The 26695-nt window shown below is 48.9% G+C and overlaps 1 protein-coding gene across 1 annotated transcript in view; it reads right to left on the bottom strand.

Annotated features, from left to right (window-relative positions):
• The window catches only part of LOC138994643 (myosin-13), a 49109-nt gene extending 23361 nt beyond the window's left edge, over window positions 1-25748 (bottom strand). Inside the window, exons 1-18 of the mRNA XM_070394661.1 lie at window positions 25537-25748; window positions 23513-23656; window positions 23274-23430; window positions 21531-21558; window positions 21333-21444; window positions 19959-20051; window positions 17995-18058; window positions 17806-17904; window positions 17585-17688; window positions 15104-15242; window positions 12619-12737; window positions 11765-11914; window positions 11478-11648; window positions 10375-10684; window positions 8492-8565; window positions 8312-8399; window positions 920-1037; window positions 408-531 (exon numbers count right to left, since the gene is read on the bottom strand). Coding sequence (XP_070250762.1) covers window positions 408-531; window positions 920-1037; window positions 8312-8399; window positions 8492-8565; window positions 10375-10684; window positions 11478-11648; window positions 11765-11914; window positions 12619-12737; window positions 15104-15242; window positions 17585-17688; window positions 17806-17904; window positions 17995-18058; window positions 19959-20051; window positions 21333-21444; window positions 21531-21558; window positions 23274-23430; window positions 23513-23656; window positions 25537-25740 — 2298 coding nt within the window. The 5' untranslated portion in view covers window positions 25741-25748. The remainder of the gene's footprint in view (window positions 1-407; window positions 532-919; window positions 1038-8311; window positions 8400-8491; window positions 8566-10374; window positions 10685-11477; window positions 11649-11764; window positions 11915-12618; window positions 12738-15103; window positions 15243-17584; window positions 17689-17805; window positions 17905-17994; window positions 18059-19958; window positions 20052-21332; window positions 21445-21530; window positions 21559-23273; window positions 23431-23512; window positions 23657-25536) is intronic.
• Window positions 25749-26695: the final 947 nt, after the last annotated feature.

The raw sequence follows: 26695 nt of genomic DNA, 5'->3' as shown, positions 1-26695 counted from the left end.
CTCAACCTGTGGGTCGCGACCCCTTTGGCGGTCGAATGACCCTTTCACAGGGGTCGCCTAAGACCATCCTGCATATCAGATATTTACATTACGATTCATAACAGTAGCAACATTGCAGTTATGAAGTAGCAACGAAAATAATTTTATGGTTGGGTCACAACATGAGGAACTGTATTTAAAGGGCCAGAAGGTTGAGAACTACTGCTCTAGACTCTGAACAGCCAGCACCGAGATGGAGACCTCTGTACCCAGCCCTAGGCCTCCCTCTTCCTGGGCCACTGGGCAGGGGGCGGTCAGGCTCAGCAGATGGGGAAAGAGACCCTTTTCTTCTGCTCAGCTAGCAAGCAGCCCAGGGCTGTGGTTACACAGGGAGGAGAGAAGGGATGTCCAGCTCCCCCTGCTCTCACCTTGGTGTGGCCAAACCGGTACTGCCCCCGGTCCACGTCGATGGAGTTCAGAAGCTTCTCGGAGGCATTTTTACTGTCAATGAACTGCCCTTCTGGGATGGCGCTGGCGTTGAGGAGCCGGTAGCTGGGGAGGGAGGACACAGGCCTGTCCCGGGACTGCTGGCTGTGGCAGCTGGGGTGGACGATCTCAGGGGGGAGGGCTTCTGGCCACACAGCTCTCCTGAGGGCTGCACCCTGCTCCTCGCTGCTCCAGGGGCCACAGAGCCCTCCGAGGTCCAGGACAGCGAGGCCGTGGCCCCCAACCCTCCCCCCCCTCCATGGGTAAGGTTGGAAAAGGAGTGGTGTCGACTGTCCCTGGGCAGAGGACCTCTCCCTCTCCCCCAAGAAAAAGACAGAGCCATGGACACCCTGGGGTGGGGGGCTTGTGGGCCCACCCCACACCCAGCCCAAGAAGCACCCTGGGGGAAGGCAAAGGCGCCCGAGAGCGAGAGGGCAACGGCGAGACCACCTACCGCTGCTTGAAGTCGGCATAGAGGAGCCGGCTGGGGAAGCCTTTCCGGCAGATGCGGATGCCCTCGAGGACCCCGTTGCAGCGCAGCTGGTGCATGACCAGGTGGTGGTCCATCACGCCTGCGGAGAGAGGTGCGGAGGCCATCGGTGGCCTCGTCATTTCCTCTGGCGCTTTGGACACCATGAGCCACTCCGACACCCAGACTTGAGAGGAGAGGGTTGGTGCCCGCTCCAGGGTGGGGGTGGCTGGAGCTTGCCTAAGGTCTCAGTAGAAACAAACCTGATTTATTGGGTAGACTCCACATCCCATCACCATGGGAGCAAGAGTCAATATCAAGTATTGATGTTTACCCTGCTCATGGCCCTTCACCCTGTAGCGAGGCCCCAAGGGAGGCAGATGGGTGGAGCGGACCCTCTGGGCCTCCCAGTGAAACCTGAGGTGCCCTGAGGTCTCTACTCAAGGACAGGGATGTAAATGTGCAGGCTGTGCGTTCAGTGGGAGAAGAAAACCAGAGAGAACCAGGGGGGCTGTGGCAGGGGCGGAGGGAGCGGCACACAGGGCGATCGTCTGTTAAACATTGGGCACCTGCAAGGGAGGGGGCGAGAAGGGGAGCCAGAGGGACCAGACCGTGTGGGGAGGCAACGTGGTCACTCTTGGCACCAGCCTGGGTCAGGCACAAACAAACGGGGACTCAGAAAATTCTGCCTTGAGGCTCTGAGAGGGGTTAGAGGAGAGGTACATGGCTACATAATGGCTTTTAGTTGTGAGCTCCCTAAGTTTCTAGGCAAGGGCAAAAGCTGGTTTGGGCCTAACCTTATGGAAACTTCTAGAATGCTCAAAAGTTCCCCTGGCTGCTGTGAGGAGAGATGATTACACATTTATACAATTGTCAAGATTCTTCTAGAGCTGTACCACTGTCTGACCCAGTAGTCTTTGGCCACACGTGGCTATTTACATTTAAATTCAAAGTTAATTTAAATGAAAGAACCACTGTCTTAGTTGCACCAAGTATTAGCCACATGACATTTAACCAGCCTGGGCAACTCAGATAGACAACTTCTCCTTCATTCCCAGAAGTCCTAGTGGAGAGCGATTCTCGGGGAAGAAGTGGTTAAGAGCAAGGAGGAAATGTGTCAGAAACTCAGAGAATCTCTGACGAGAGAGAACCATGGAAATCATCCAGTCCAACCCCATCATTTCTCCACTGAGGATTCTAACCTGGGAACTTGTTTACTAGCCGTGTGACCTTGTACTTCTTATGCCACAGTTTCCTCATCTGCAACATAAATAATAGCGACGGTATCCACCTCATAAGGCCGTTGTGAGGACGAAGTGAGTTCACATGAGTGAAGAGTTTAGAACAGCCCTGGCCACACCGAAAGGGGCGCATGAGCTACTCGCTGTTGCGCTTTGTTTGAGCACCAGGCTCCATTCATGATGTGGCGGGCTCCTCTCCACCAGAGCCAGGAGCAGAGAGAAAGCGTAGACAACCCTTTCTGGCAGAAGAAAATGTAAACGCCATCATTTATGCTGGGAGGCCAGAGCGCCACTCCGCTTGCCAACCGTGTCCACTCGGAGCGGGGACTGTTGCTAGTTCCCACAGAGCCGCTCTATAAGGCGGGAGGATGCCGAGGGAGGCTGGGCCCGGAGAGGTGAAGTGCCTCGCAAGGTAATAACAGGTCTGAGCCTTGACGCCCCCCCCGCCCCCCCCCCCCTCAAGGGCCCCTCTATTCGTTCAGGCTCAGAATTCGGGGTTGAGTTCTCTTAGATCCCTCACTATGTCCCCCTCAACCCAGGCTGAGGCAGTTTATAGAAGGTCCATACTCTCCCCCGCCCCCCCCCCCCCCCCCCGCCTTTGCCTTTGTACCAGCATGCAAAGCTCCTGTGAAGGTCCCCAAGCTACTGCCTCATCTCTGTCCTGTTACGTCTGCTGCAGGATATTTTCCTCTTTATTCCCCCCTTAGTTATTCCTTCGGCCCCACTCCTTCCTCCAGCTACTTCAGCGTTCACGGGCAGTTGTACTAATTGTGTGTTTTACTTTCTGTGTTCTATGATACTCTGACATCTTGGCGCCATGTTGGCCCAAGAGAGACTGCTTTTCCCAGAACCAGCCAATTCCTAGAGGTGGCAAATTACTCCCCTACGGACACATAGTTCATAGGCAAGCCATCCAATGCAGAGCCCATCGCCCCCAACCACTACCTGTATCGGCCTCTCACCCTCAGGGCCTGTATTCCCAGGCCCTGCTCCCCGAGGGTCAGGTGCCCCACACCTGAGGACAGCCTCTACCCCCAGAGCCCACTGAAGGTATTCGAAGCAGCCAATCCCAAGCCTGTCCCCCTGCCTCGCCCTTGTCTCCCCGTGGAAACCACAATAAAGGCTCTGCCCGGGGCTCCCCTCACTCCCCTTCCTCCTGCCTGACCCGGTGGTCCCCGAGGGGCCCTGTGTGGTGTGGCAGCCTTTTCCTCGTGGGCACTGTGAATAACTGTGTTTTCAGTGCAGTCGCCTGCTGGTCTGCTGGCCTCCCGCCTGAGTAAGGACAGAACCTACATTAGAGCAGCAGTGAGTCACCCACGGCCAGGGCACAGCACACACTTGGCGGGATCCAGGTTGGCCACAGAGCAAGCGCGAGGCCTGAGCCCCGAGCCCGGTTCCGAGGGGCTCCAGCTCCAGCTGGTGAGACAGGCTGTATCCCTGAGCCCTGGAGGACAGTGAGGACGGCTACAAAGTACCAAGGGTGCCCGTGGATGGGAGGGGGGCTTGCGATTGGATCAAGGGCTCCAGCCCCAGGTCTGGGCGCCTGGGGTAAGGCATTGAAATCTGCGTGTTCCCACTTTCCTCTCCTGGAATAGGAGCAGCCATGCAGGTGCTTTCCGGAGTGTTGCCCAGGCTCCGGTATCCGAGTGTTAGTCTACCCCCAGGCTCCTGTATCCGCGTGTTAGTCTACCCCCAGGCTCCTGTATCCACGTGTTAGTCTACCCCCAGGCTCCGGTATCCCTGTGTTAGTCTACCCCCAGGCTCCGGTATCCGCATGTTAGTCTACCCCCAGGCTCCGGTATCCCCGTGTTAGTCTACCCCCAGGCTCCTGGTATCCGCGTGTTAGTCTACCCCCAGGCTCCGGTATCCGCGTGTTAGTCTACCCCCAGGCTCCGGTATCCGAGTGTTAGTCTACCCCTAGGCTCCGGTATCCGCGTGTTAGTCTACCCCCAGGCTCCGGTATCCGAGTGTTAGTCTACCCCCAGGTTCCGGTATCCGAGTGTTAGTCTACCGCCAGGCTCCGGTATCCGAGTGTTAGTCTACCCCCAGGCTCCGGTATCCGCGTGTTAGTCTACCCCCAGGCTCCGGTATCCCCGTGTTAGTCTACCCCCAGGCTCCTGGTATCCGCGTGTTAGTCTACCGCCAGGCTCCGGTATCCGCGTGTTAGTCTACCCCCAGGCTCCGGTATCCGCGTGTTAGTCTACCCCCAGGCTCCTGGTATCCGAGTGTTAGTCTACCCCCAGGCTCCGGTATCCGCGTGTTAGTCTACCCCCAGGCTCCGGTATCCGCGTGTTAGTCTACCCCCAGGCTCCGGTATCCGAGTGTTAGTCTACCCCCAGGCTCCGGTATCCGAGTGTTAGTCTACCCCCAGGCTCCGGTATCCGAGTGTTAGTCTACCCCCAGGCTCCGGTATCCGAGTGTTAGTCTACCCCCAGGCTCCGGTATCCGCATGTTAGTCTACCCCCAGGCTCTGGTATCCCCGTGTTAGTCTACCCCCAGGCTCCGGTATCCGCGTGTTAGTCTACCCCCAGGCTCCGGTATCCGAGTGTTAGTCTACCCCCAGGCTCCGGTATCCGCGTGTTAGTCTACCCCCAGGCTCCGGTATCCGAGTGTTAGTCTACCCCCAGGTTCCGGTATCCGAGTGTTAGTCTACCCCCAGGCTCCAGTATCCGAGTGTTAGTCTACCCCCAGGCTCCGGTATCCGCGTGTTAGTCTACCCCCAGGCTCCGGTATCCCCGTGTTAGTCTACCCTCAGGCTCCTGGTATCCACGTGTTAGTCTACCCCCAGGCTCCGGTATCCGCGTGTTAGTCTACCCCCAGGCTCCGGTATCCGAGTGTTAGTCTACCCCCAGGCTCCGGTATCCGCGTGTTAGTCTACCCCCAGGCTCCGGTATCCGCGTGTTAGTCTACCCCCAGGCTCCGGTATCCGCATGTTAGTCTACCCCCAGGCTCCGGTATCCGAGTGTTAGTCTACCCCCAGGCTCCGGTATCCGCGTGTTAGTCTACCCCCAGGCTCCAGTATCCGCATGTTAGTCTACCCCCAGGCTCCGGTATCCGCATGTTAGTCTACCCCCAGGCTCCGGTATCCGAGTGTTAGTCTACCCCCAGGCTCCGGTATCCGAGTGTTAGTCTACCCCCAGGCTCCGGTATCCGCGTGTTAGTCTACCCCCAGGCTCCGGTATCCGCATGTTAGTCTACCCCCAGGCTCCGGTATCCGAGTGTTAGTCTACCCCCAGGCTCCGGTATCCGAGTGTTAGTCTACCCCCAGGCTCCGGTATCCGCATGTTAGTCTACCCCCAGGCTCCGGTATCCGAGGGTTAGTCTACCCCCAGGTTCCGGTATCCGAGTGTTAGTCTACCCCCAGGCTCCGGTATCCGAGTGTTAGTCTACCCCCAGGCTCCGGTATCCGCGTGTTAGTCTACCCCCAGGCTCCGGTATCCGCATGTTAGTCTACCCCCAGGCTCCGGTATCCGAGTGTTAGTCTACCCCCAGGCTCCGGTATCCGAGTGTTAGTCTACCCCCAGGCTCCGGTATCCGCGTGTTAGTCTACCCCCAGGCTCCGGTATCCGCATGTTAGTCTACCCCCAGGCTCCGGTATCCGAGTGTTAGTCTACCCCCAGGCTCCGGTATCCGCGTGTTAGTCTACCCCCAGGCTCCGGTATCCGCATGTTAGTCTACCCCCACGCTCCGGTATCCGAGTGTTAGTCTACCCCCAGGCTCCGGTATCCGAGTGTTAGTCTACCCCCAGGCTCCGGTATCCGAGTGTTAGTCTACCCCCAGGCTCCGGTATCCGCATGTTAGTCTACCCCCAGGCTCCGGTATCCGAGGGTTAGTCTACCCCCAGGTTCCGGTATCCGAGTGTTAGTCTACCCCCAGGGAAGGGGATAGGAAACAGAGTGCCAGAGCAAAGGGGACGACAACAGAGAGGATGGGACAGAGGTTTCGCTAAAGTCTACCTTCCAGAAGGAATACTAACTCAATAGATTACCGAGCCCTTGGGGCCCCTAAGATGCAGTTTAAACCCACAGGCGGTCAGTCTATTTCCCGTTACCTGACACTTGCAGGCCATGTGCCTTATAGAAGAGTCATGGCACAGGTACAAATACATATTCAACAACAATGGAACTTGATTTTCTTTAGGACAATACAAGCCAACAATTTCATTTGATGCTCAACCAGAGAAACAGTTCTGTTTCTACACTGGAGGGAACTGGCTGTGCTGGGCTGTCAGGGAGGGGTGCAGCTTGCCCCCAATACGGTGCCTTTAACTTAGACTTCAGAACAGAACTTCCATGGAAAATAAATTCCACTAAATATAGTAGACCAGGTAGTTTGGGGAATTAAAGTTTTTGATTTTAAGTAATAGTAATAATAATTCCCATATTATCATTATTATAAATAATATTATTCTCATAATAATAATTTCTCATAATTTTTATCATTTTACATATTATTACCCTATGATAATTATCATTATTATAATTGACAGCCAACATTTACTGAGTGTTCACAATGTGATTGGTCCTATTTTAAATGCTTGCCTTGTACTCATTCATTTACTCTTCACCACCCTCTGAGGTGGGTTGAATGAGTTAATATTTACAAAGTGAGTCAACATTTTATAAGTGTTCATGACATAAAGGAATGAATGAAGAACTAACTTAATAAACAGACGAATGAGCACAGGTTTTCTGCTTGCTTTATAGAGCAGAAGGTTAGTTACTTGGCTTAGGGTCCCATGGGCAGATGGAGCTGGGATTTCTTTTCTCCACCATCTAATTCCTCTGCTCACTTGCAATGTTGCCAAGGCAGGGAGGTTACTCATGTGCCAGAAACCCATGTTCTGGATAGAACAGTTTGAGGAGTGAGCTACCTTATAGCCACAGCTCCATGTGACGGTTCCTTTTCCCTTTGTGACAAACGACCCTGAAACACAGCTGTACTATGGGAATATTTGTGACTCCAGGGTTGGGTGTGGTGGAGGGTCTGCTGGGCTGCACAGTGTCCCCTGTACACGTGGTCTCATCCTCAGTTTCCTCTTCTGTAAGATGGAGATCATTACTCCTCTTGCAGAGAACTGTGGTAAGCAGTAGAGGCAATGTAATGAAGTGGCTGACATATAGTCTAGGCCCGGGGTCGGCAAACTGCGGCTCGAGAGCCACATGCGGCTCTTTGGCCCCTTGAGTGTGGCTCTTCCACAAAATACCACGTGCGGCGCGCGTACAGTGCGATTGAAACTTCGTGGCCCATGCGCAGAAGTCAGTTTTCGGCCTGGGCGAGTCTATTTTGAAGAAGTACTGTTGATATTTGGCTCTGTTGACTAATGAGTTTGTGGACCACTGGTCTAGGCTCAAGAAACAGCTGTGGCCGAAACCGGTTTGGCTCAGTGGATAGAGCGTTGGCCTGCGGACTGAAAGGTCCCAGGTTCGATTCCGGTCAAAGGGCATGTACCTGGGTTGCAGGCACATCCCCAGTAGGAGATGTGCAGGAGGCAGCTGATCGATGTTTCTCTCTCATTGATGTTTCTAACTCTATCTCTCTCCCTTCCTCTCTGTAAAAAATCAATAAAATATATTTAAAAAAAAAGAAACAGCTGTGATTGATGTTGATTTTATTATGGGATACCTAAGAGAATTACTTGTCAGTTCTGGTGGTTCTTCATTCTCGGGGAAAGGTAACAACGGAGCCCTTGAAGAACCTTATGAATGTTATGGATTTCATGTATCTATGTATGTATATCCAATACTTTGGATGTGATTTCATAGTAGGAGTGCCCAATAAATCATACAAGGTGCCCAGCTGAAATTGAATTTCAGATAAGCAGGGAATATATTTTTAGTATAAGTATTTCCCAATATCGCATAAGTCATCGCTATACTAAGACACTTCTCATTGTTTATCTGAGTTCAAATTTCAAGGGGTGTCTGGTGCTTTTATTTGCTAAATCTGGCAGCTGTTTCATAGATTGTCTAGAGAAGTGATGAAGGCTAGAGAGCTTTCCTCAGGGACACAGCGGTGCATTTGAACACACACACACACACACACACACACACACACATGCATGCATGTGTGCGCTCACACCCCCAGAATTTTGCATACGTTTCAGGGAGCTCTGCTCTGGGGGATTCGCACTCACCAGGAGTCTTGGTTTCATTGGGAATCAGACAGCGTACAAAGTGAGGGTGAGTGCTCCTTAGGTTGGTCATCAGTTTGTTTAGGTTTTCCTGGGGCACAAACCAGAACAAGCAGTTACCTTAGCAAATGCTTCACTGGGCAAAACAACCGCAGCTGAGCGTGGGAGGGGCCGAGCACGCACCCTGAACACCGCGGACACGGTCTGGAAGGAGGAGCCCTTCTTCTTCCCTCCTTTCTTGCTCCCCCCGGAGTCACCTGGAGACAGACACAGAGGGGGTGTCAGAGGAGCTCTGAGGACATCACTCTCCCCAGCCCTGAAGGTTTTGGTTTTCTCGTGATAGAAGAGACCTGAGGGTTTCTACGTGTGTTTTTTAATGTGCCTCCAAACCACTTAGATTTGGGCATGTGCACCTTTGTCACTGGGAATGGGGTGGAGTGGGGTGTGGACGGCATTAACTGGGATATAACTGAGGTCCTCAGCACCCAAGGAGAATCTTTTCCCTCAGAAGTCAGACCTGACGCCCAGCCAAGTCGCTGGCAAGATGGAGACACCTTTCTTGAGGATTGACCTTCCTTTCATGAGGTTTCCTCCTTCTGTGCTTGAGCCCTGTTCATCTCTGAGTGAGGAAGTAACCGGAAGTAATGCAACTGAACATTCTCAAGAATTTTGTACAAGGAATGAGTTGTAGAATACTCTTGAGAATATTCTTTTCTGAAAAACAGAAATTTGATTTGGAGTCAGTGATACCAGGTCTACTTTTCCTAAATGGCTCAATTTCCGATTTAGTCTCTGATATGTCATCAAGATTCACGTGGGAAATGTCATGTCTTAGTTTCCCCTGTACTCCCCTCACTCCACTCTCCTGTCCAGGGTCCATCATGGATTCATTTTTTGGTTGGGGGAAGAGAAGCAGGAAACCATCTCCCCAGATCCACACCCACCGGGGGTCTTATATTTAGAGTCCTGGTGTATCTCTAAGTGATGTTATTCAATACCGTTCCAGAGAACTCTGATTAGATTAAAGGAAGCTGATGTTAATTGTTCAAGTTGAAACTTGTGCCAATTAATTTTTTGAATTGTCTAATTATAGCATTAATGATTATATTGCATATCTTTTCAAATTAAAAATAAATTTGTCAAATTTATGTGTTTAAGATAATTTATGATTTTTAAGCGCTATTTTGGCAATTATTTTAGAAATGCATATATGAATAACCTTACAAAGTGATACTGGCTGTACAGCTACTTTGGAAAACAGTCTAGAAGTTACTCAAAGAAGTTAAGCATGGAGTTACCATATGACTCAGTGACTCCACTCCTGGGTATATACCCAGGAAAATTGACAGCATATTTCCACATTAGAACTTGTACACAAATGGTCATAGCAGCATTATTCACAATATCCAAGAAGTGGAGACAACCCAAGTGTCCATAAATCAGTGAGTAGATGGACAAAATGTATATATACATACAAAGGAATATTATTCGTCCATAAAAAGCAGAGAAGTACTGATACATACAACAACATGAACAACCTTGAAAACACTAGACTAAGTGAAAGAAGCCAGACACAAAAGACCACAGAGTGTATGATTTCATTCGCAAAATATCCAGAACAGACAAATCCATAGAGATAGAAAGTAGAATAGTCGTTGTTAGCAGGTGGGGATGTGAGGAGTGGGAAGCAACTGCTAACGGGTTACAAAGGTGATGATAATGTCCTTGAATTAGATAATGTGATGGTTTTACAATCCTGTCAGTATATTAAAAATCACTACATCTTTAAAGGATGAATTTCATGCTTTCTGAATTATATCTCAATAAAAAACTATTAAAGAGTGCGGTATTGGCTGTCATGTCTACTGAGAGGTCTGTCTAGCTCCATAGAGCTCCACCTCATAAGGGAGAGGAAGAGGAGGAGAAAGGAAAATGGAGACCAGAGACAACAAATAAAGCAAGCTCAACTGGAAGCTTGTGTTTCACTACTGCTTCTTCAAAAGCAGCTTTGGGTTATGAGTAAGTACACAGAGATTTCCACAGGTCTAGAGATAAAAGAATTTCACCTGCTTCTGCACCAGCATAGTTGGAGAAAAGGAAAGACAGCAGCTTCAGGGAAGACTTCTGGTACAGCCCAACCACGGTCTCGTTCAGGGGGTCCTTGTTCTTGTCAAGCCAGCCGGCAATGTTGTAGTCCACGGTGCCCGCGTAGTGCACCAGCGAGAAGTGGGCCTCGGCCTTGCCTTTGACGACCTTGGGCTTCTGGAAGTTGTTGGACTTGCCCAGGTGCTGGTCATACAGCTTGTTCTTGAAGGAGGTGTCTGTGGCCTTGGGGAACATGCACTCCTCCTCCAGGATGGAGAAGATGCCCATGGGCTAGAAGGAGCATAACAGGCTGTACCTCAGTATTCAGTACCAGTCTATTCCAATGACTCCATTGTCTGCAGGAGCCAAAGCCAACATTTTTGGTGCTGCCGCTCTGTTACTAGAACACTGGACTGTAAGTGCTGTGAGAACAAGGCTCTTGGTCTGTTCGGTGCAATGACAGAGCAGTGCTAGACGTATGGTATGTGCTTAATTAATATTTGTTGAACAACAGTACATGGAATGAAATTATGTGTATACAAATGTAGCCCACTTTTAGCAATAGGTTTACCAACAATGTAGTTATGTACATAGACATCATGTAATATGAGTAATATTTTATTTTATTTTTTAAAATGTGAGTAATATTTTAAACAATCATCTGGATTGATCAGCATTCACCTCTTTCCAACATGACCAGCGCTCAAAACATTATGGAAAACATTTTTTTTAAAGTTAATGTTATCTGTGTTTTCACAGTGACATTGAACCCCACTGCTCCATGGTCCCTCCTCCATGGGTCTTTGGACAAACCAGAAGGGTATGAAATGCCACAGTCCCTGCTGGGCTCCCATCATATTCTTGGGGATAACTGAGCCCTGGGGTCTTAACCACCCAGGAACTTCTCTAGGTGCTTTCCAAACACTTAGCCTTTATGCACAAGGGGATTCTACAATCAGAGGGCTTACAGCCTGGGCCAGTGGGCTTACGGGCAGCAGTGTATTAGCAGGAAAGAGTTAGAGCAAAAGGTGATGGCCCCACGTAAAGAGGAGCTATCCCTGGGGAGTAGCATTTATTTCTTTACCTTCTCGATGAGCTCAATGCAGGCAGCCAGGTCCATCCCGAAGTCAATGAACTCCCACTCGATGCCTTCCTTCTTGTACTCCTCCTGCTCCAGCACGAACATGTGGTGGTTGAAAAACTGTTGCAGTTTCTCGTTGGTGAAGTTGATGCACAGCTGCTCCAGGCTGTTGTACTGGGTGTTTCAAATAAAAAACAGTTTGAGGGAGTTTGGAAATTCAGTGGAGATCCAGTAAAGCAGACACGGAGTGGGAGGGCCTTTTTAGGCCAGTCATCCACTCAACAACTCACATCGAAGATCTCAAAGCCAGCGATGTCCAACACCCCGATGAAGTACTGCCTGGGCTGCTTGGTGTCCAGCTGCTGGTTGATGCGGGTGACCATCCACAGGAACATCTTCTCGTAGATGGATTTGGCCAGAGCACCCACAGAGTTGGTCACCTTGAGGAAGGATCACCCACTCAACCCTCAAATTAGTGTGTTTATTATGGTTGTGTTAAGTTGACATCTTGACGATTAAAAACAGTTGGAAATGACAATTTTATATAGTTCAACCCAATACTAACTATTTCTTGAGGCTTTGCCCAGCTCATAATGTTTCTCCTTTCCTGAGAACTATCCCGTTTCTACATTTCGTTTTCTAACCACTCTGGTGGTAACACTTGACTCTAGCCCTTGGCCATACTTAATTGAACCAGACATGGATATTTGATCCAAGTTGGGTTAAAAAGAATGTTCTTTCCTGAGAATTTGGAATTGGGATCAAATGACACTGGTCTCAGTCGCAGGGGGAGGTAGAACCATGGAGATACCAATGTGGGAGCTGCAGGGCGGCTGTGGGCAGGAGAGGTTGAGAAAATGTATCTGCCTAGTGAGGGCACAACAGAAAAGAAGAGCAATGGCAGCCCAGGGAGCCCCAGAGAAGGAGCTGGAGAGAGGGTGCCTGCCTCTGGAGGGCTCTTCAGTCCCTGGCTCCAGGCTCCCCGGAGACCCAATGGGCACGCCTTGATTTGCATCCCTTGATGAACCCCAATGTTGAAGCCAGTTTCATATGTATTTCTGATACCTGCAGCCCAACCAACTTTAAGATGATGGTGAAAACAGCAAAATACCCGAGTCAACTAGATTCAGAGCATCCCCATTACCTGCTGGACATTTTGCCCTTTAGTGACATACTCGTTCCCGACCTTCACCCTCGGACAGCACAGGCCTTTCAGCATTTCTGCAGAATTCAGACCCATCAGGTATCCAGCTTTGTCAGCCACTGAAGGAAGAGGAGAAATGGCATCACACAAAAACAGCAGATGCTGCAGTGTCCAATCGGGTCCTCCCAGAAATGTTTTCTATAATCCTTCTTGATGTTTTTATGTTCTATGTGCGCCAGGCCTGGCCTTGTCCAGTAAAGCTTAAATTCCATAGTCCAGGGCTCCAGGTTTTAAAATTTTTTTCAATTTGTCTTCTAGACACAATCTTTAATTATAGGTTGATCTTGCTCTACTGATATTTAAATTTTATTTAAAAATACAGTTACATATTGGAGTCTGCTAGTACAACAGAAGGTTAAGTGCCTTTCTAATTTGTACAAGACACTGTACTAAGAGCTGAGAGAGAAGTATGAAACCTGACCCAGTCTTTAAGTGTTGGGAGATGGTCAAAAGCAGTTGACTCTTGGTAACTTATAGTTCATTGGGAGTTCAGTTAGCTCCTGGCATTACGCTCTTGGAGAAGATGGAAAAATGCTGCTCCCCAGGGACAGCTCCTCCTTGGTGGAGACCATCTCCTCATTGCTGGTTGGGGAGTTAATAAAAGTCAGCACAGTATTTGTTAACTATTTGATAAGAGGCCAAATGCATGCTTTTACTCCTTGTTCAAACGATCGTTTTTTTTCTGCTGTGTCCATTTTGGTGTTTGGGACCATTATCCTTCTAGTCACTTAATCTTGAAAGCTTGGGGTCCTCCCGTCTCACTAATGGCATGCCTATGTTCAAACAGGCACCAAATCCTGCCCATTTCACCTTCAAAAAAGCTGGCATCTCCGTTGTTTCCAAGCGTTGTGGTTGGGCACAGTATGGTGACAGAGAGCCTGAGCTCTAGTGTCAGTCTGCCTGGTTCAAACATTGTCTGTGCTGCCTTATGCCTCAGTTTTGTCATTGGCACAGTGGCTGGGCTGTTGTGATGCAGACCTGGTGCATGGTGACCACTCTGTGAATATTAACTGAGATTGCTACCACCATGAGAGCTCACCTCCCCCCCCCCCCCCCCGACAGCCCCCCTTTCCCCGTTCTAGGCTCTTCCTGACCTTGAACACTGAGCACACAGATACCAGGGCTGGGAGAGGGCAGGGACCCTGCTGTCATATGTGGCAATATGGTCTGCTCTTGCTGAGGAGCCTGATACATTTTTTCCAGGCTCCCACACTCTTGGTGAGTCTGACTGCTTACAGATTAATTCCAGGTTGTCCCACATATGTCTGCGCTACCTGGGATATCCATGGCTTCTGGTGCCTACCACATACATTCTCTAAACCATTTATCCTGGCACCCAAGGCCTTCCCAAACTGATGCCAAAACAATCACCTTTAACTTTCACCTCTTATAAATCCACTACACATATCCTCTTCTGTAGCCCAAGTGGACCACTCGCTGCTCCTCAGTCCCATCACATTCCTTCCTCTGCCCCTGGCTCATGATATTCCTTCCGACTAGACTGCCCTCTCACCCTCACCTTTCAGAATCCCGCCCATCCTTCAAAGTCAATGTTAGTGCCCCCTCCTCCAGGAAGCCTTCCCTGATTACACCCAATCAGAAGTGCTTCCTGCTCTGACACACAGTTTCTCTCCTGTTACCACCCCATGTGTACCATTGTGATAGGCAGGATTCCAAGATGGTGCCCAAGATTTGCACCCCCTGCTGGACGTTCCCTATATAATCCCTTCTATTTGCATGTGGGTGAAACCTGTGAATGTGATAGGATATTATTTCTGTGATGAGGTTACTAATCAGCTGACTTTGAGTTACTAAAAAGAGATTGTCTTGGACAAATCTAACCTAATCAGGTGGACCTTTATGATCAGTGACATATATATATTCCTGGCCTTTAATGAGGCTGAGGGGAGTGGTGAGATCCTCCACAGGAGAGTCCTGGGCAGGAAGATTTGTACACCGGCCCTTGGTTCAGGCTCAAGTTCAACAGATGTCAGAGTGGAGGAGAAAGTGATGGGAGAGTGAAACCCAGCTGCCACCTTACTAACGGCTTCGTCTTAGGTCCGGTGATTAGGAAAGTGTTCTGGATATTAATAATGATAGGCACAGAGAGAAGGGGAAGTTTGCTGTACCAACTCCTCTCGCCAATGCCCCCCTTAAGGTAATAGGGAAACTGCTGGTGAGAGAGAGCAGCGTGGATGGTGATTATCCACATGAGAATTAGGCTTTTTGTTTGTCCAGGATTCACCGCCATAGGGCTCCTTGAGGAGTGAATCAGCTCCCCCAGCATGTGCACAATGAGCTCTGGACTCCTCACATTCAGTTTGTACAGTTTCCCAAGAGCAGCCCCTGAGATGAACTCAGCGTTTGTCTCACATGGGCACGCCGGTCGAGAGTCCATTCCAGCCCCCGTCCCAGATGCGGTTACCTTCCGTGCCGTCGGGCTCCGCCTGCTCCTCCCGCTGCTTCTGCTTGAACTTCATGTTCCCGTAGTGCATCACGGCGCCCGTGAGCTTGTAGATCCCAACCTTCTCCTCGGAGCTGAAGCCCAGGATGTCAATGGCATTCTGGGAATTGAAGAAAGGACAGCGGTCGCAGTGGGACTCAGGGATGCCAATGCAGCTTTTCTCTGGCAAAGACCTCACTCAGCCTCTCTGTGCAGCACGCGAGGCAGCCCTTGCCCACATACGTGGATGACAGGTGGGCTATAGTAAGTTAGGGGTTAAAACTGTTTCTTTCATTTAACATGTTTGTGTGGGTGGGTGGAGATTATGGGAAGGAAATGTGAACAAGTTTTGTTTCATTCAACAGGGACTGACTTTAGTCCTTTCCCACTGTACATAGATTTGGGGAGGATATTTTCTGAATAAGGCCATTGGGAGCCATTGTGTGAAGCAGGGAGAAGGAAGTCTAATGGTTAGTGCCTGAGAAATAGTGTCCAACAGCTTGAGAGGTTGACATTGCAGTCCAGGAATTCCAACACTGTCCAGAACCAAGAATAGTTGAGAACTGGAAGGGAAGCTCATTAAAGAGAAAACCCTAATTTTTCAAATGAGAAAGTACTAACTTTGCAGAACCTTCTGTGTATTAGGCATGGAGTTAGGCACCATCCATGTTCTCTCCTTATGCCCCTGAGAGAATCTCACAGGTGTACAGATTTTTCCAAATGTCCAGGTGAAGAACAGAGGTTCTAAGCAGGGTGAGTAATGGGCAGGATGCGAGAAGACGGGGACTGGAGATAGCACTGGGTCATTTCAAAGCTTATAGGAATTGCTGACTCGGTTTTATAACCACTTGGCCCATCTTCTACTACAAAAATTTAAACTAGAAAAGTCTTCTCTGGGGGGGATACATATTGGTTACATAACCAGGTTTGCAGGCTGAGCCTAGTCAATGCCACTGGTGGAGTTGAAATGTCTCTGGACATGCCCGGGGAGCTGGTGGGACAGACCAGGAGGTCAGTGTCAGCAGGACGGTATTGCAGAGCGAGGATCTCTTGCTGTGGTGCCCCCTTGGGTGGAGGGAGAGTTCCCACCAGGAGGTGATGAAGGAGGAGAGATTCTGACGCCCCCACCCTGTGATTCCACATCCCACCCCAGCAGATGCATGTGTGTCCTGGAGAGGGGCCTCTGAGGCCAAAGGAGAAAGAACTCGCTAAACTGAAGGGAGCCAGGTGAAGGCATTGCTGCCGGGGAGCCTCTTGGAGAAAGCCATCCCTCAGAGGGAACGACCCCTCTCCTTGGCCAAAAACCATTGCTCAGGAGAAGCCCGGGCGGGGGGAGGGGGTGGGGGGGGGGCGGCGTGCAACAGCAGCCCCTGACAGCAGGCCACTTCCGGGGAGAACCTGAGACCCTCAGAATCATGTGGGAGGCCTTTCTCAGGGGCTGCAGGCCTTGCATCGGTTACTAACCTGCCCTTTCTGTACCTTCAGTCGGTAAAGGCTGGCAAAACCTGGTTAAAATGGTGCAATGGCTCGACTGAGGTTAACTGAAGTGTATTTGATCAGGAGCATTATCTACCTGCTTTAGAACAATTAGCATCACCTGGGAACCTCACAAAATGAAGGCCAAGAAGCTGGGCCCTGGGCAGTGCTCCTAGGGTGCCGGACAAACCCCTTTCCACAGCTCTTGTAGCTTCTGTGCGGACACGGCCAGCAGGGTGGAGATGGATTGCTCAGGGATGGTGTATTTTAGTTAAAAATGTAAATTCTGTAGTTGAGCAGACCTGGGTTCAGACACTTTCTCTGTCATTTAAAAAACTCCGCGCCTTCAAGCAAATTTGTATTTTTCTAAGATTCTGTTTCCACCTTTGTGAGGTGGGGGCCGTGGTGGTACCTATCCCAGAAGGGGTGTTGAGGCTAAACTGAGGCCATGCAGCCACAGGCTCTCATCTCAGGTCCTAGCTCACGCAAGTGCTCAATTGGTTGTCATTGTTATTGTAGTTATTTACCCTGTAGATACTCCCCCAAGCAGCAGGCAGAGACCTGAGGGGCCTGCTGAGACCTAGAGGCCTGACAGGAACTTGAGGTGGTGGCAGCAGGAGGGATGGAGCGGCTGCTACAGACTGGGGTTGTCTCTTCCTGCTTTATACTTTTCTGCATTTTCTAACTGTTCTTAAAGAACCACTAGGTGGATTTGTAACCTGAAAACATCCAACAAAACCTTTAAAAACCTGGCACATGCAGAAATGTACTCTAAAATGCTAGCGAATGAACGAAGGCTGCTTTGGAGAACTCTCCGCACTCCCATTCTGAAGTGGAGCTCAGCGGGGAGAGTGCTAATTCCCTGAGCTCTTGGGTATAATCGCCCAGCAGCCCTGGATCTCAGTTTTCTCATTAGATCTCTAAGGTGCCTCTCAGTTCATGAACACAATAATCCAAGCTTAAAGCAATAAGTGGCACAATGCTTACATCAGTTGCCAACAGTTCTTCGCTATCATCGATGCTGGCCACGGTGACCTCTCCTTGGCTCACGAAGGGGAAGTCAAAGGGGTTGGTTGAGATCAGAAGCAGGTCTGCGAAAGACAAAGATCCATTTAGCCTCTCAGGCACAACTTATGATGGCATTTTTGTTTGTTTGTTTTTTCAATGTGACTGATTTGGAGGATGAGAACAGTAGTCTAAGAACTTACCAATTAGTTCTGGCTTCTTGTTTGACATGATTTGGTAAAAAATATGATAGCTCCTCTCACTGGATAACTGAAACGTCACTCTGGATTTCTCTAAGAGATCTAAGTAACAAAAATAATGTGATTTCAGGTTCCCCAGAGATGCCTTTGTGGCCAAATACCAAGGTACCAAAATAGAGTGTTTAGACTCACAGGTTTCAATGTCTGCCGATGCCAGCTTTCCTGTGGCTCCAAAATGAATCCGAATGAACTTCCCCTGTCCAATGGCAAGTGGACAAACACCACAGTAATTTTACTTCCTTGGTCAAATTTTCAAACTCTTCATAAAACTTTTGACAGTCTGATTGGACCATCTGTCTGACTTATTTTTTGCTTTGGGCTGTTAATTCTGAGATTTCTTGCCTCAGTTTTCCTTACTGCTTACTATAGGCAAACCTATCTCCCAGGCTCCAGCCAGGCTCTCTGGCTCCCAAAAAAACCTACTCAAAGTCTGAATTCTCCATTTTGGGGGAAGGAAGAGGTAAAATTGTGTGTATGTGTGTGTGTGTGTGTGTGTTCCCTTCTTACTTAATTTGCTAGAGTCCTCTCTACTACACTGTGAGCAAATTTGAGGGTGAAAATGTTGCCTTCCCTGTTTACCCACAATCTGGCATGTAGTTGGTACTAAAAAATATTCTCAATATTTTCTGAATAAAGCTTAAGTGGAGTTAGTGAAGGGTCAGTAGAGGTATGTTTGAATTTTAAGTGTTGGGTCTTCAGTATTGTTACCTGCTGAATGGAAGATGATGGAAAATTTGCCTGCACGTGTTTGTTTGGAGGGTTAGAGGTGGACAGAATAACCGGAATGATTGCGACTTCTGGGTCAGGGCCAAGAGAAGTGGCCTTGGACAACATAAATGGGAGTGAGGATGGGGAGTGCCTGAAAGCATCGTCTTCCATTTGAAGCTGGTGCCAGGTTAGTGCAATGTCTAATGGGTCCAGGTATGTGTAACACATCTCTGCTGTGCAACACGTCCCTTACAAGGAAGAGTTTCGTTGTGCACTGGGAAGATAGATGTGCAAATGGGCAATGCACAGAGGACCAAGCAAAGGAAAAAGAGGCCAGGGCTTGGAGCCGCAGTCTTTAATTCATGCACCTACCTTCCCATCAAATATGAGTTTATCTTGGAGAGGTAGCAATAAAATGCAAGCTAGAGATCATTCTGCTATCGACGTGTGTGACGTTTTGATGCACTTTTGCAAATACAGGCATAAATGAAGGCTTTCCCTTAGGGTTCTTGCTCCACTAGCCAGTGAAATTAGTTAGAGGGCTGGATTTTGTTTGTTTTTGGTTGTGATTTTGTTTATTTTTTTATTATTTTTTAAAAAATATATTTTATTGATTTTTTACAGAGAGGAAGGGAGAGAGATAGAGAGTTAGAAACATCGATGAGAGAGAAACATCGATCAGCTGCCTCCTGCACATCTCCTACTGGGGATGTGCCCGCAACCCAGGTACATGCCCTTGCCAGGAATCGAACCTGGGACCTTTCAGTCCGCAGGCCGATGCTCTATCCACTGAGCCAAACCGGTTTCGGCTTGTTTATTTTTTTTGCCAATGTGGAAGTAAATGCATCCTTGGGGGAGCTAATCCTACGTGAAATGTTGATGGATGAACATATCCTTCAATATCTTCAATATCAACTTCTTCCCAATTTTTGAGCTCTTTTGCCTTCAGCAGGTTTTCCCTACTCCCAATACCTCCTGACTCGGAGGAGTTCTAATCTGCTAACTTCATTCACACTAAGGTTTCTGTGGCTAACAAGTCCATGGATATTGCTAAATGGACTTCCGTGCTTTAAAATGTTTCCACTGGGAGACACCAACTTGAGCATAAAGGAATCGCTCTCCTCTTGTGGAATTTGAATCACGTGGCTTCAGGATGCTCTGAGGTGATGCTGACTAGTTAGGAAAGAACAGTTAAATCGTCCCTCTGCCAGGAACAAGCCAACACTGTCTTCAAAATGTATGAGAATATCCTGGTTGGGTAGATTGACCATAATCACATGGGGTAGAATAAGGCCAGCTACGTTCTGGTTTATGTGGCAATTTTCATAGCCGGCACTGGAAGAAGGGGCCTGGTTTGGGGGAGGGTTGAAAACTGGACTGAGTCTTACAAATCTCGAGGAGTTGTCATTCCTCACGGTCTTGGCATTTCCAAAGGCCTCCAGCAGGGGGTTGGCCTGGATGATCTGATCCTCCAGGGTCCCCTGGTAATAAACAGGAAGAAGAAAAGAGAGGACGTTAGACGTCTTCTGAAGTAGCCTCTTGGTAACTCAAACATGTGGATGCTCTGGGCAGGGTCCAGGGAGAGATGTTGACCAGCCCACGTGGTGGCCAGTTCAAAGTGTACCCACAGCCCCACCCCACCCGAGGAGGCTTCCAGATCCCACCCTGGAGGGGTTTTTATTTGTACAGCAAGTGGCTTCTGCCACAGCAGAGTCCAAGTTCCATCCTGATTTCCCTGGCTGCCTCTCTTCTCTGATAACATCTCATTATAAATCATAGATTTTTTTTTTAGAATATATGCCTCTGTTACTGCAAGCGTCATGACCCATCCAATATAGACACTTGGGTTCAGAAGGATAAATAGAACCCATGAAATGACCTAAGAGATCACATAATAGAAACAGTGCTTCTCAAAAAACTTAAAAATAATTTTTTAAAAGCTTCATTCAAGGACATTTTTTACATTGCTTTATATAGAAGAGAAAGGGAAGGAGAGGAGAGGAGAGGAGAGGAGAGGAGAGGAGAGGAGAGGAGAGGAGAGAAGAAGAGAGAAGAGGAAAGGAGAGGAGAGGAGAGGAAAGGAGAGAAGAGAAGAAGAGAGAAGAGGAGAGGAGAGGAGAGAAGAGGAAAGGAGAGGAGAGGAGAGAGAGATTGGTTGTCTACCGCACCAAGGCAGGATGGAACCTGCAACCCAGGTACATGCCCCTTACTGGGACTCGAACCCGCGGCCCTTACGTACCAAAAAATATTTCATGAGACTGATTCCTCAGAAGTCCACTTATAAAAATAGAGTGTTTACCCTCACCCCCTCTATGATTACTTATTGTTCTGGCTCCAGAGAGGTTTGGAAACTACTGTCCATCTCAGTGGTTCTCAAAGTGTGATCCCCCGGACCAATAGTACAAACAGTGGGAATATGTTAGAAATGCAAAATATCAGGATTGTGAATGTGAGATAGAAATTTCTATCAGGAATTCTGGGCCTGGGCTCAGCCTTGGTATTAACAAGCCCTCTTGGTGATTGACGTGTGCTCCAGTTTGAGAACCACTGGCCCACACCATTCCTTCTCCAGTGGAGGATGTGCAGCTGCTCGAGGTCACTGGGCTGTTACTGATGGAGCTGGTGCAAGAGCCTGAGTCCACTAGGGGGACCCCATAACCACCGCTGGGGCTAGACCTTGTGCTGTGCATCTCTGCTGAGCACAGAGCTCTGCATACACGTGGCGCCCACCCAGCGAGCCTGGGGTGGAGGAAGCTGCTCACCTGCATTTTGCCTGGCTGCTGTTCCTTCTTCTTGTCCCCAGTAACTGCAATTGTTGCAAAGTACTGGATGACACGCTTGGTGTTCACCGTCTTCCCCGCACCAGATTCTCCGCTGTTGATTTAAAAGTAAGTGACGTGAAGGAGTGGAGAGGGTGGCGCTGGCTCCCAGTGATCATGGTGCAAACCCAGGTTACTCACGTGATGAGAATAGACTGGTTGTCTCGATCTAGAAAGACATAGGGAAGCAAAACAAAATGCATAAACAATAAAAACAGAGACTATAGAAGTTGGGCAACATTGGGGGTGGTTAGAGTCTGGCTTTGCCACGAACTAGAAGTGTGATGATCTGGACATGTGTAAACTTCTTTGAGATAATTTGTGCAGATTTCCCAAACATGTCATACGGGCAGCATGGGAAGTGAACGGTGAATCCCACAGTTCAATTAAGACCTGTGAGGCTTGTGTTCATAGATCTTAATTCTTCAGTGGTACTTCCTCATCTCCCTTTTTTTTTTAAATATATATTTTATTGATTTTTTACAGAGAGGAAGGGAGAGGGACAGAGAGCCAGAAACACCGATGAGAGAGAAGCATCAATCAGCCGCCTCCTGCACACCCCCCACTGGGGATGTGCCCGCAACCAAGGCACATGCCCCTGACCGGAATCGAACCTGGGACCCTTCAGTCCCCAGGCCGACGCTCTATCCAGTGAGCCAAACCAGCCAGGGCCTCATCTCCCTTTTTAACAAAGGAAGTCTCAGACTCAGAGCTGTGAGAAGCCACATCTTTGAATTAGATTAGAATGTGTGGACACTGATGGGTTGAGATCGCATTTTTCTTTTACCTTTACCTTCTCCTTGTGGAAAGTGATGGTTTTCCATTTACAATAGTGTTAGGGTTGGAACTGTGTCTCTCCCTCCTCCCCAACTCATATGGTGAAGTCCTAACCCCCAGTACCTCGGGATCTGAGCTGATTTGGAAATCGGGTCACTGTAGATGCAATTAGTTAAGGTGAGGTCATACAGAGAGTAGGTGGATACTCAATCCAATATGACAGGTGTCCTTACTATAAAAAGAGGAAATTTGGAGACAGATGCACACAGGGAGAACGCCACGTGAACAGGAAGGCAGAGATCAGGGTAGCACTTCTACAGGCCAAGGAGCGCTGGCTATTGCCAGCAAGCCACCCGAAGCTCCAGGAGAGTCAGAAGGAACCAGCTCTGCCCACACCTTGATCTCAGGCTTCCAGCCCCCAGAGCAAGGTATTTCTGTTGTTAGTCCCAGTCCATGGTACTTTATTACAGCAACCCCTAGGAAGCTATTACAAGTAGTGATACTAATCCTTCCTAGCTTTAGGCAATTTGAAGAAGACTATTAAGCATGCAGAAATGACTACGATTGAGAATGTGACATGGGAATGACTGGCGTTTGGACAGCATTTTAGTAGATGACTCTTAAGTGTCATCAGACCCCAGATGCTTGCTTCTACTTGTATCTGTACCACGGCAAGGCAGGTAAACGTTGGACAGACAGAAGTGATATTAGGCATGACGGTGTGATGGTATTATCACGTCTCTGTTTCTTGTGCCATTCTGGAAGTTTAGTGAACAGAAGGAGGAGCCTGGAATTGGGAGGAAGACAGGTGAAGGGACATTGCTGTGCCCTTTGCATTCCTAAGTGGCTACCAACATAGTCTCTCTTTCATGTGTGCCCATGTTGGGGGTTCTTTGGAGGTGGGAGCAGGGCTCCTCCGGTGTTCCACATTCCCCCAAATAAGCCTGTGTTTGTGGAAGACACTGCATCCTGGCTTTCCATCATGAAATCATCTGTCTCCTAAGGTCACTTTGATCATTGAACCATTCAGATGACTGAGGCCTGTGAAGGGCTCAAATAATTAACTATAAACTAGTTTTTAGAATATGGATTGAAGAAAGTACTCACCAGTCAGCATGAACTGATAGGCGTTGTCAGAGATGGAGAAGATGTGGGGCGGGGCCTCCTGACGCTTTTTGCCTCGGTAGGCAGCCACCACCTCGGGGTTATACACCGGCAGCCACTTGTAAGGGTTGACAGTAACACAGAAGAGGCCCGAGTAGGTCTGAGAAAAGCAGAAAATGCAACATGCAGGTCATGTTTTTACTCAGAGAGATAAACAATAAACAGATTAGAAGGGCGCTCACATAGATCATCCAGGCTGCATAGCGCTCTTTGAGGTTGTACAGGACAGCAGGCTCGTGCAGATGGGTCATCATGGCCATGTCCTCGATCTTGTCAAATTTGGGAGGGTTCATAGGGAAGACCTGGTCACTGTTCAGAGTGAGAGTCTGGATATTGAGAGGAAGAACAATGATGAGAGTGGAGCGGATGACTCGTACCCCAATCAGCTGGTATGGAGGAAGCAGTGAGAGACTGCAGTGCATTTCCAGGCTCAGAGATGATCCACAAATAACTATCCTTGATTAACCTAATTCTGGTCAAAATGCATAATCAATTCTGGTCTGCTGCCCCCAGTCAGCATGCCATTCCATGTGTCAGGAGCAGGTGACAGGTGTGCAGAGCTGTAGAGTCCTTTGGCCCTCAGGGCCCAGGTAGGACTTAGGACAGCCAGGGCCAGGGCAGTAGCCTCTGTTTACCCCATTTGCTGTGAGCGCTGGGGTGAGACAAAGGTCGGAAGGCTGGAAAGAATGACTCCAATGTATTCTGCGCATCTCCACCTCAGTACCTCCACTCACGTGGGCTCTTTGTCTGGAATGTCTATTGAAATGAGGTCTAGAAAATCTCAGAGTTCAGCTCAAGTACCATCTCTCCATAACGTGTTTCCTCTCTCCCCTGCCTTTTCAAGGCTTTTGTAATTTTTTAAAATCCTCACCCAAGATATGCTTATTGATTTTTAGAAAGAGAGGAAGGGAGAGAGATACACTGATGTGAGAAACATCGATCAGTTGTCTGCCGTGCACACCCTGACAAGGGATTGAACCCACAATCATTTCGGTGCCTGAGACGATGCTCCAACCAACGGAGTCACCAGGGTTAGGCTCTCACAATGTTTGCACCTCTGCTCCAGTAGTTAAAACCTTTGGACTTGCATCGTAGTCCACGACTGAACAGTATTTTGAGGCTATTACTTAATTTTCTCCTTTCTGTGTTTTTCCCAACTTTGCCCCCCAGTCAAGCACACCACTGGTTCTGCACTCCAGTACAAGGAAGAGATAAAAAAATAGGGCAGAAAAAAGCCTATAAGGCTTTTTGGCTTTTGCTTTCCAAAAGCCTAAGTCGCTAGAAGAAAGTTGAAGTTTTTACTGAAAAGAGAAAAGAAAGGGGATTTGTTGACATAGATCAATTCTCTTGAAGAAAGAAGACAATTCCACTCCCCTACCCTCTGCCCTCGATGAGAGAGACACCCAAGGGAGCACAAGGGGAGATGGAATGTCTGTGAACCCCAAGGTGCAGGCTCTGGACTTGTTTCTTTTCAGGTCCTTCAGGGAGGCAGTGAGGCCCCAGTATGGTTCTGGGTAAGGTTGTGAAAATGTGGCACAAGCCTGGGAGGGGGGGCACCAACAATGATTGAAGAGCATTTATTTTTTAAATTATAATTTCCCAGTGAAAAGAGATTGAAGTCAGAGATTAAGTTCAATAATTTAAAGAAAAACAAGATCTGTCTCGTATGTCCGAGTTTGTGGCCTGAGACTGACACCTGCCATGTCCATCTTGACTTCTACACTAGGTGATAAACGTTGGGGAGGCAGGTGCTGAGATTTGATTACATTTGGGAAGAGACGCTGTAACCTAGAGGTGGTGGGCGCCCAGTAAGTATTGAACTGAATGGTGCACTATAATTCTCTACATTAAACTAGGCATTGCCTCCGAAGCTTCCTCTGTGAGTTACTCTGGAACCTAAAGAGCTATATTTGCTCAGCCTACCCAGTAGCAATCAGCACCAATCTCTTTCTTAAACAGTCCAAGCTCTTCCACCCTCACCTTCCCCTTTCTCCAAAGCAAACATCACAAAAGCTCTCAAAGCCCAAGACCTCAGAGAAGGAAAGAAGCAGGAACAAAGGTGTGTGCAGCGGCAACTCCCCCTGCTGCTTCCCTGCAGGATTGATAAACGCCAGATTCCTAAGGACCCACATGCGATTTCCAGTATTCCTCCCCAAGGAAAATGAGAATGCCTTGATTATCAAGGACATCTGACACCAGCACTCACCCGGTCATCGAAGGTCTTGACCGTGACTTTGTCATCTTCTCTGCTCTGAATCATACCTTTCACGTATAATTCCTTATCATCCACTGCAAAGCAGGATTTCTTAGAATCAAATGGGCGGTTCTGCGCTTCAATTCTCTCCTTCTCTGGTTTCCGCAGATAGGGGGCGGCTTCTCCAAAAACGGCCATTTCCGCATCAGAGCTCATGACTGCGGGGGGCTGGGAAGGCCAGAGGTGGACTCTGAGTCTGGAGTCTGGGGGGCAGCTGAACCTGAAGGGCTCCCCACTGTTATCTCCATTCAGACAGACAGCCAGATTCACAAGGTCCCAGATTAACCTAGGTCCTGGGGAATCCGGGACCAGATTAGGGGTGTAGAGCGGGCAAGCAGGGTGAATGAGCCCAGGGGATATTTCACTCTAAAAGAAAAGTTTGAGGAGCTGTTTCTGTTTCTGAGTGCTGATGTTGGGAACCTCTCTTAGTTCAGCCCCGTGCCTGGAATTGTGACCCAATTAGAGGACGTCAGGGAGAGCCAATAAAGGTGGCCTTTCTTAATTATGCATCACGCTCAAGCCCCGGCAACTTGGTGTCATCACCAAACCTGAAGGGTGTCTGGAAAGAATTAGAGGAATGTTGAAATTCCTAGTAGAAACTTCAGACAACCCAGTGGAAAGAATGAGTTGCACATCCAGTATTGCTACACGTAGGTAGCTAATTACAGGCAACCAGGTGAGGGCAGGCACTGTGACCTAGGGCAATGGCTCCACATTTTCACATGCACCAAATTACCTGGAGGGCTTGTTAAGACAGGTTATAGGCCTCGACCCCAGAGTTTTTTATTCATCAGGCCCCGCGGGGCCTGAGAACCTGCACTTCCAGAGTGTTCCTAGGCAGTGCTGCTGCTGCCTGGCCAGGGGCCACACGCTGAGGACTGGCGGCACGGAGCCTCCTACTGCAAGTGTGGTCCTCGAACCTGTTGACTCAGCGTCACCAGGAAGCTGGTTAGAAATTCAGAATCCCAGACTCACCCCGGGTTACAGAATCAGAATCTGCCTTTTAACAAGATCTCCAGATATTTCCATGCCTTGCAGAGTTCAAAGCACTGGGCCTACTGCGGTGGTCTCCAAACTTTAGGTGTGTGTAGCTGTGCCCGAGTGTGACAAC

Source organism: Myotis yumanensis, unplaced genomic scaffold (assembly GCF_028538775.1).
Source record: "Myotis yumanensis isolate MYYU_CA2020_CCGP unplaced genomic scaffold, mMyoYum1.0.hap1 SCAF_16, whole genome shotgun sequence".
Lineage (NCBI taxonomy): Eukaryota > Metazoa > Chordata > Mammalia > Chiroptera > Vespertilionidae > Myotis > Myotis yumanensis.
This window is presented reverse-complemented; position numbering and strand designations above follow the sequence as displayed.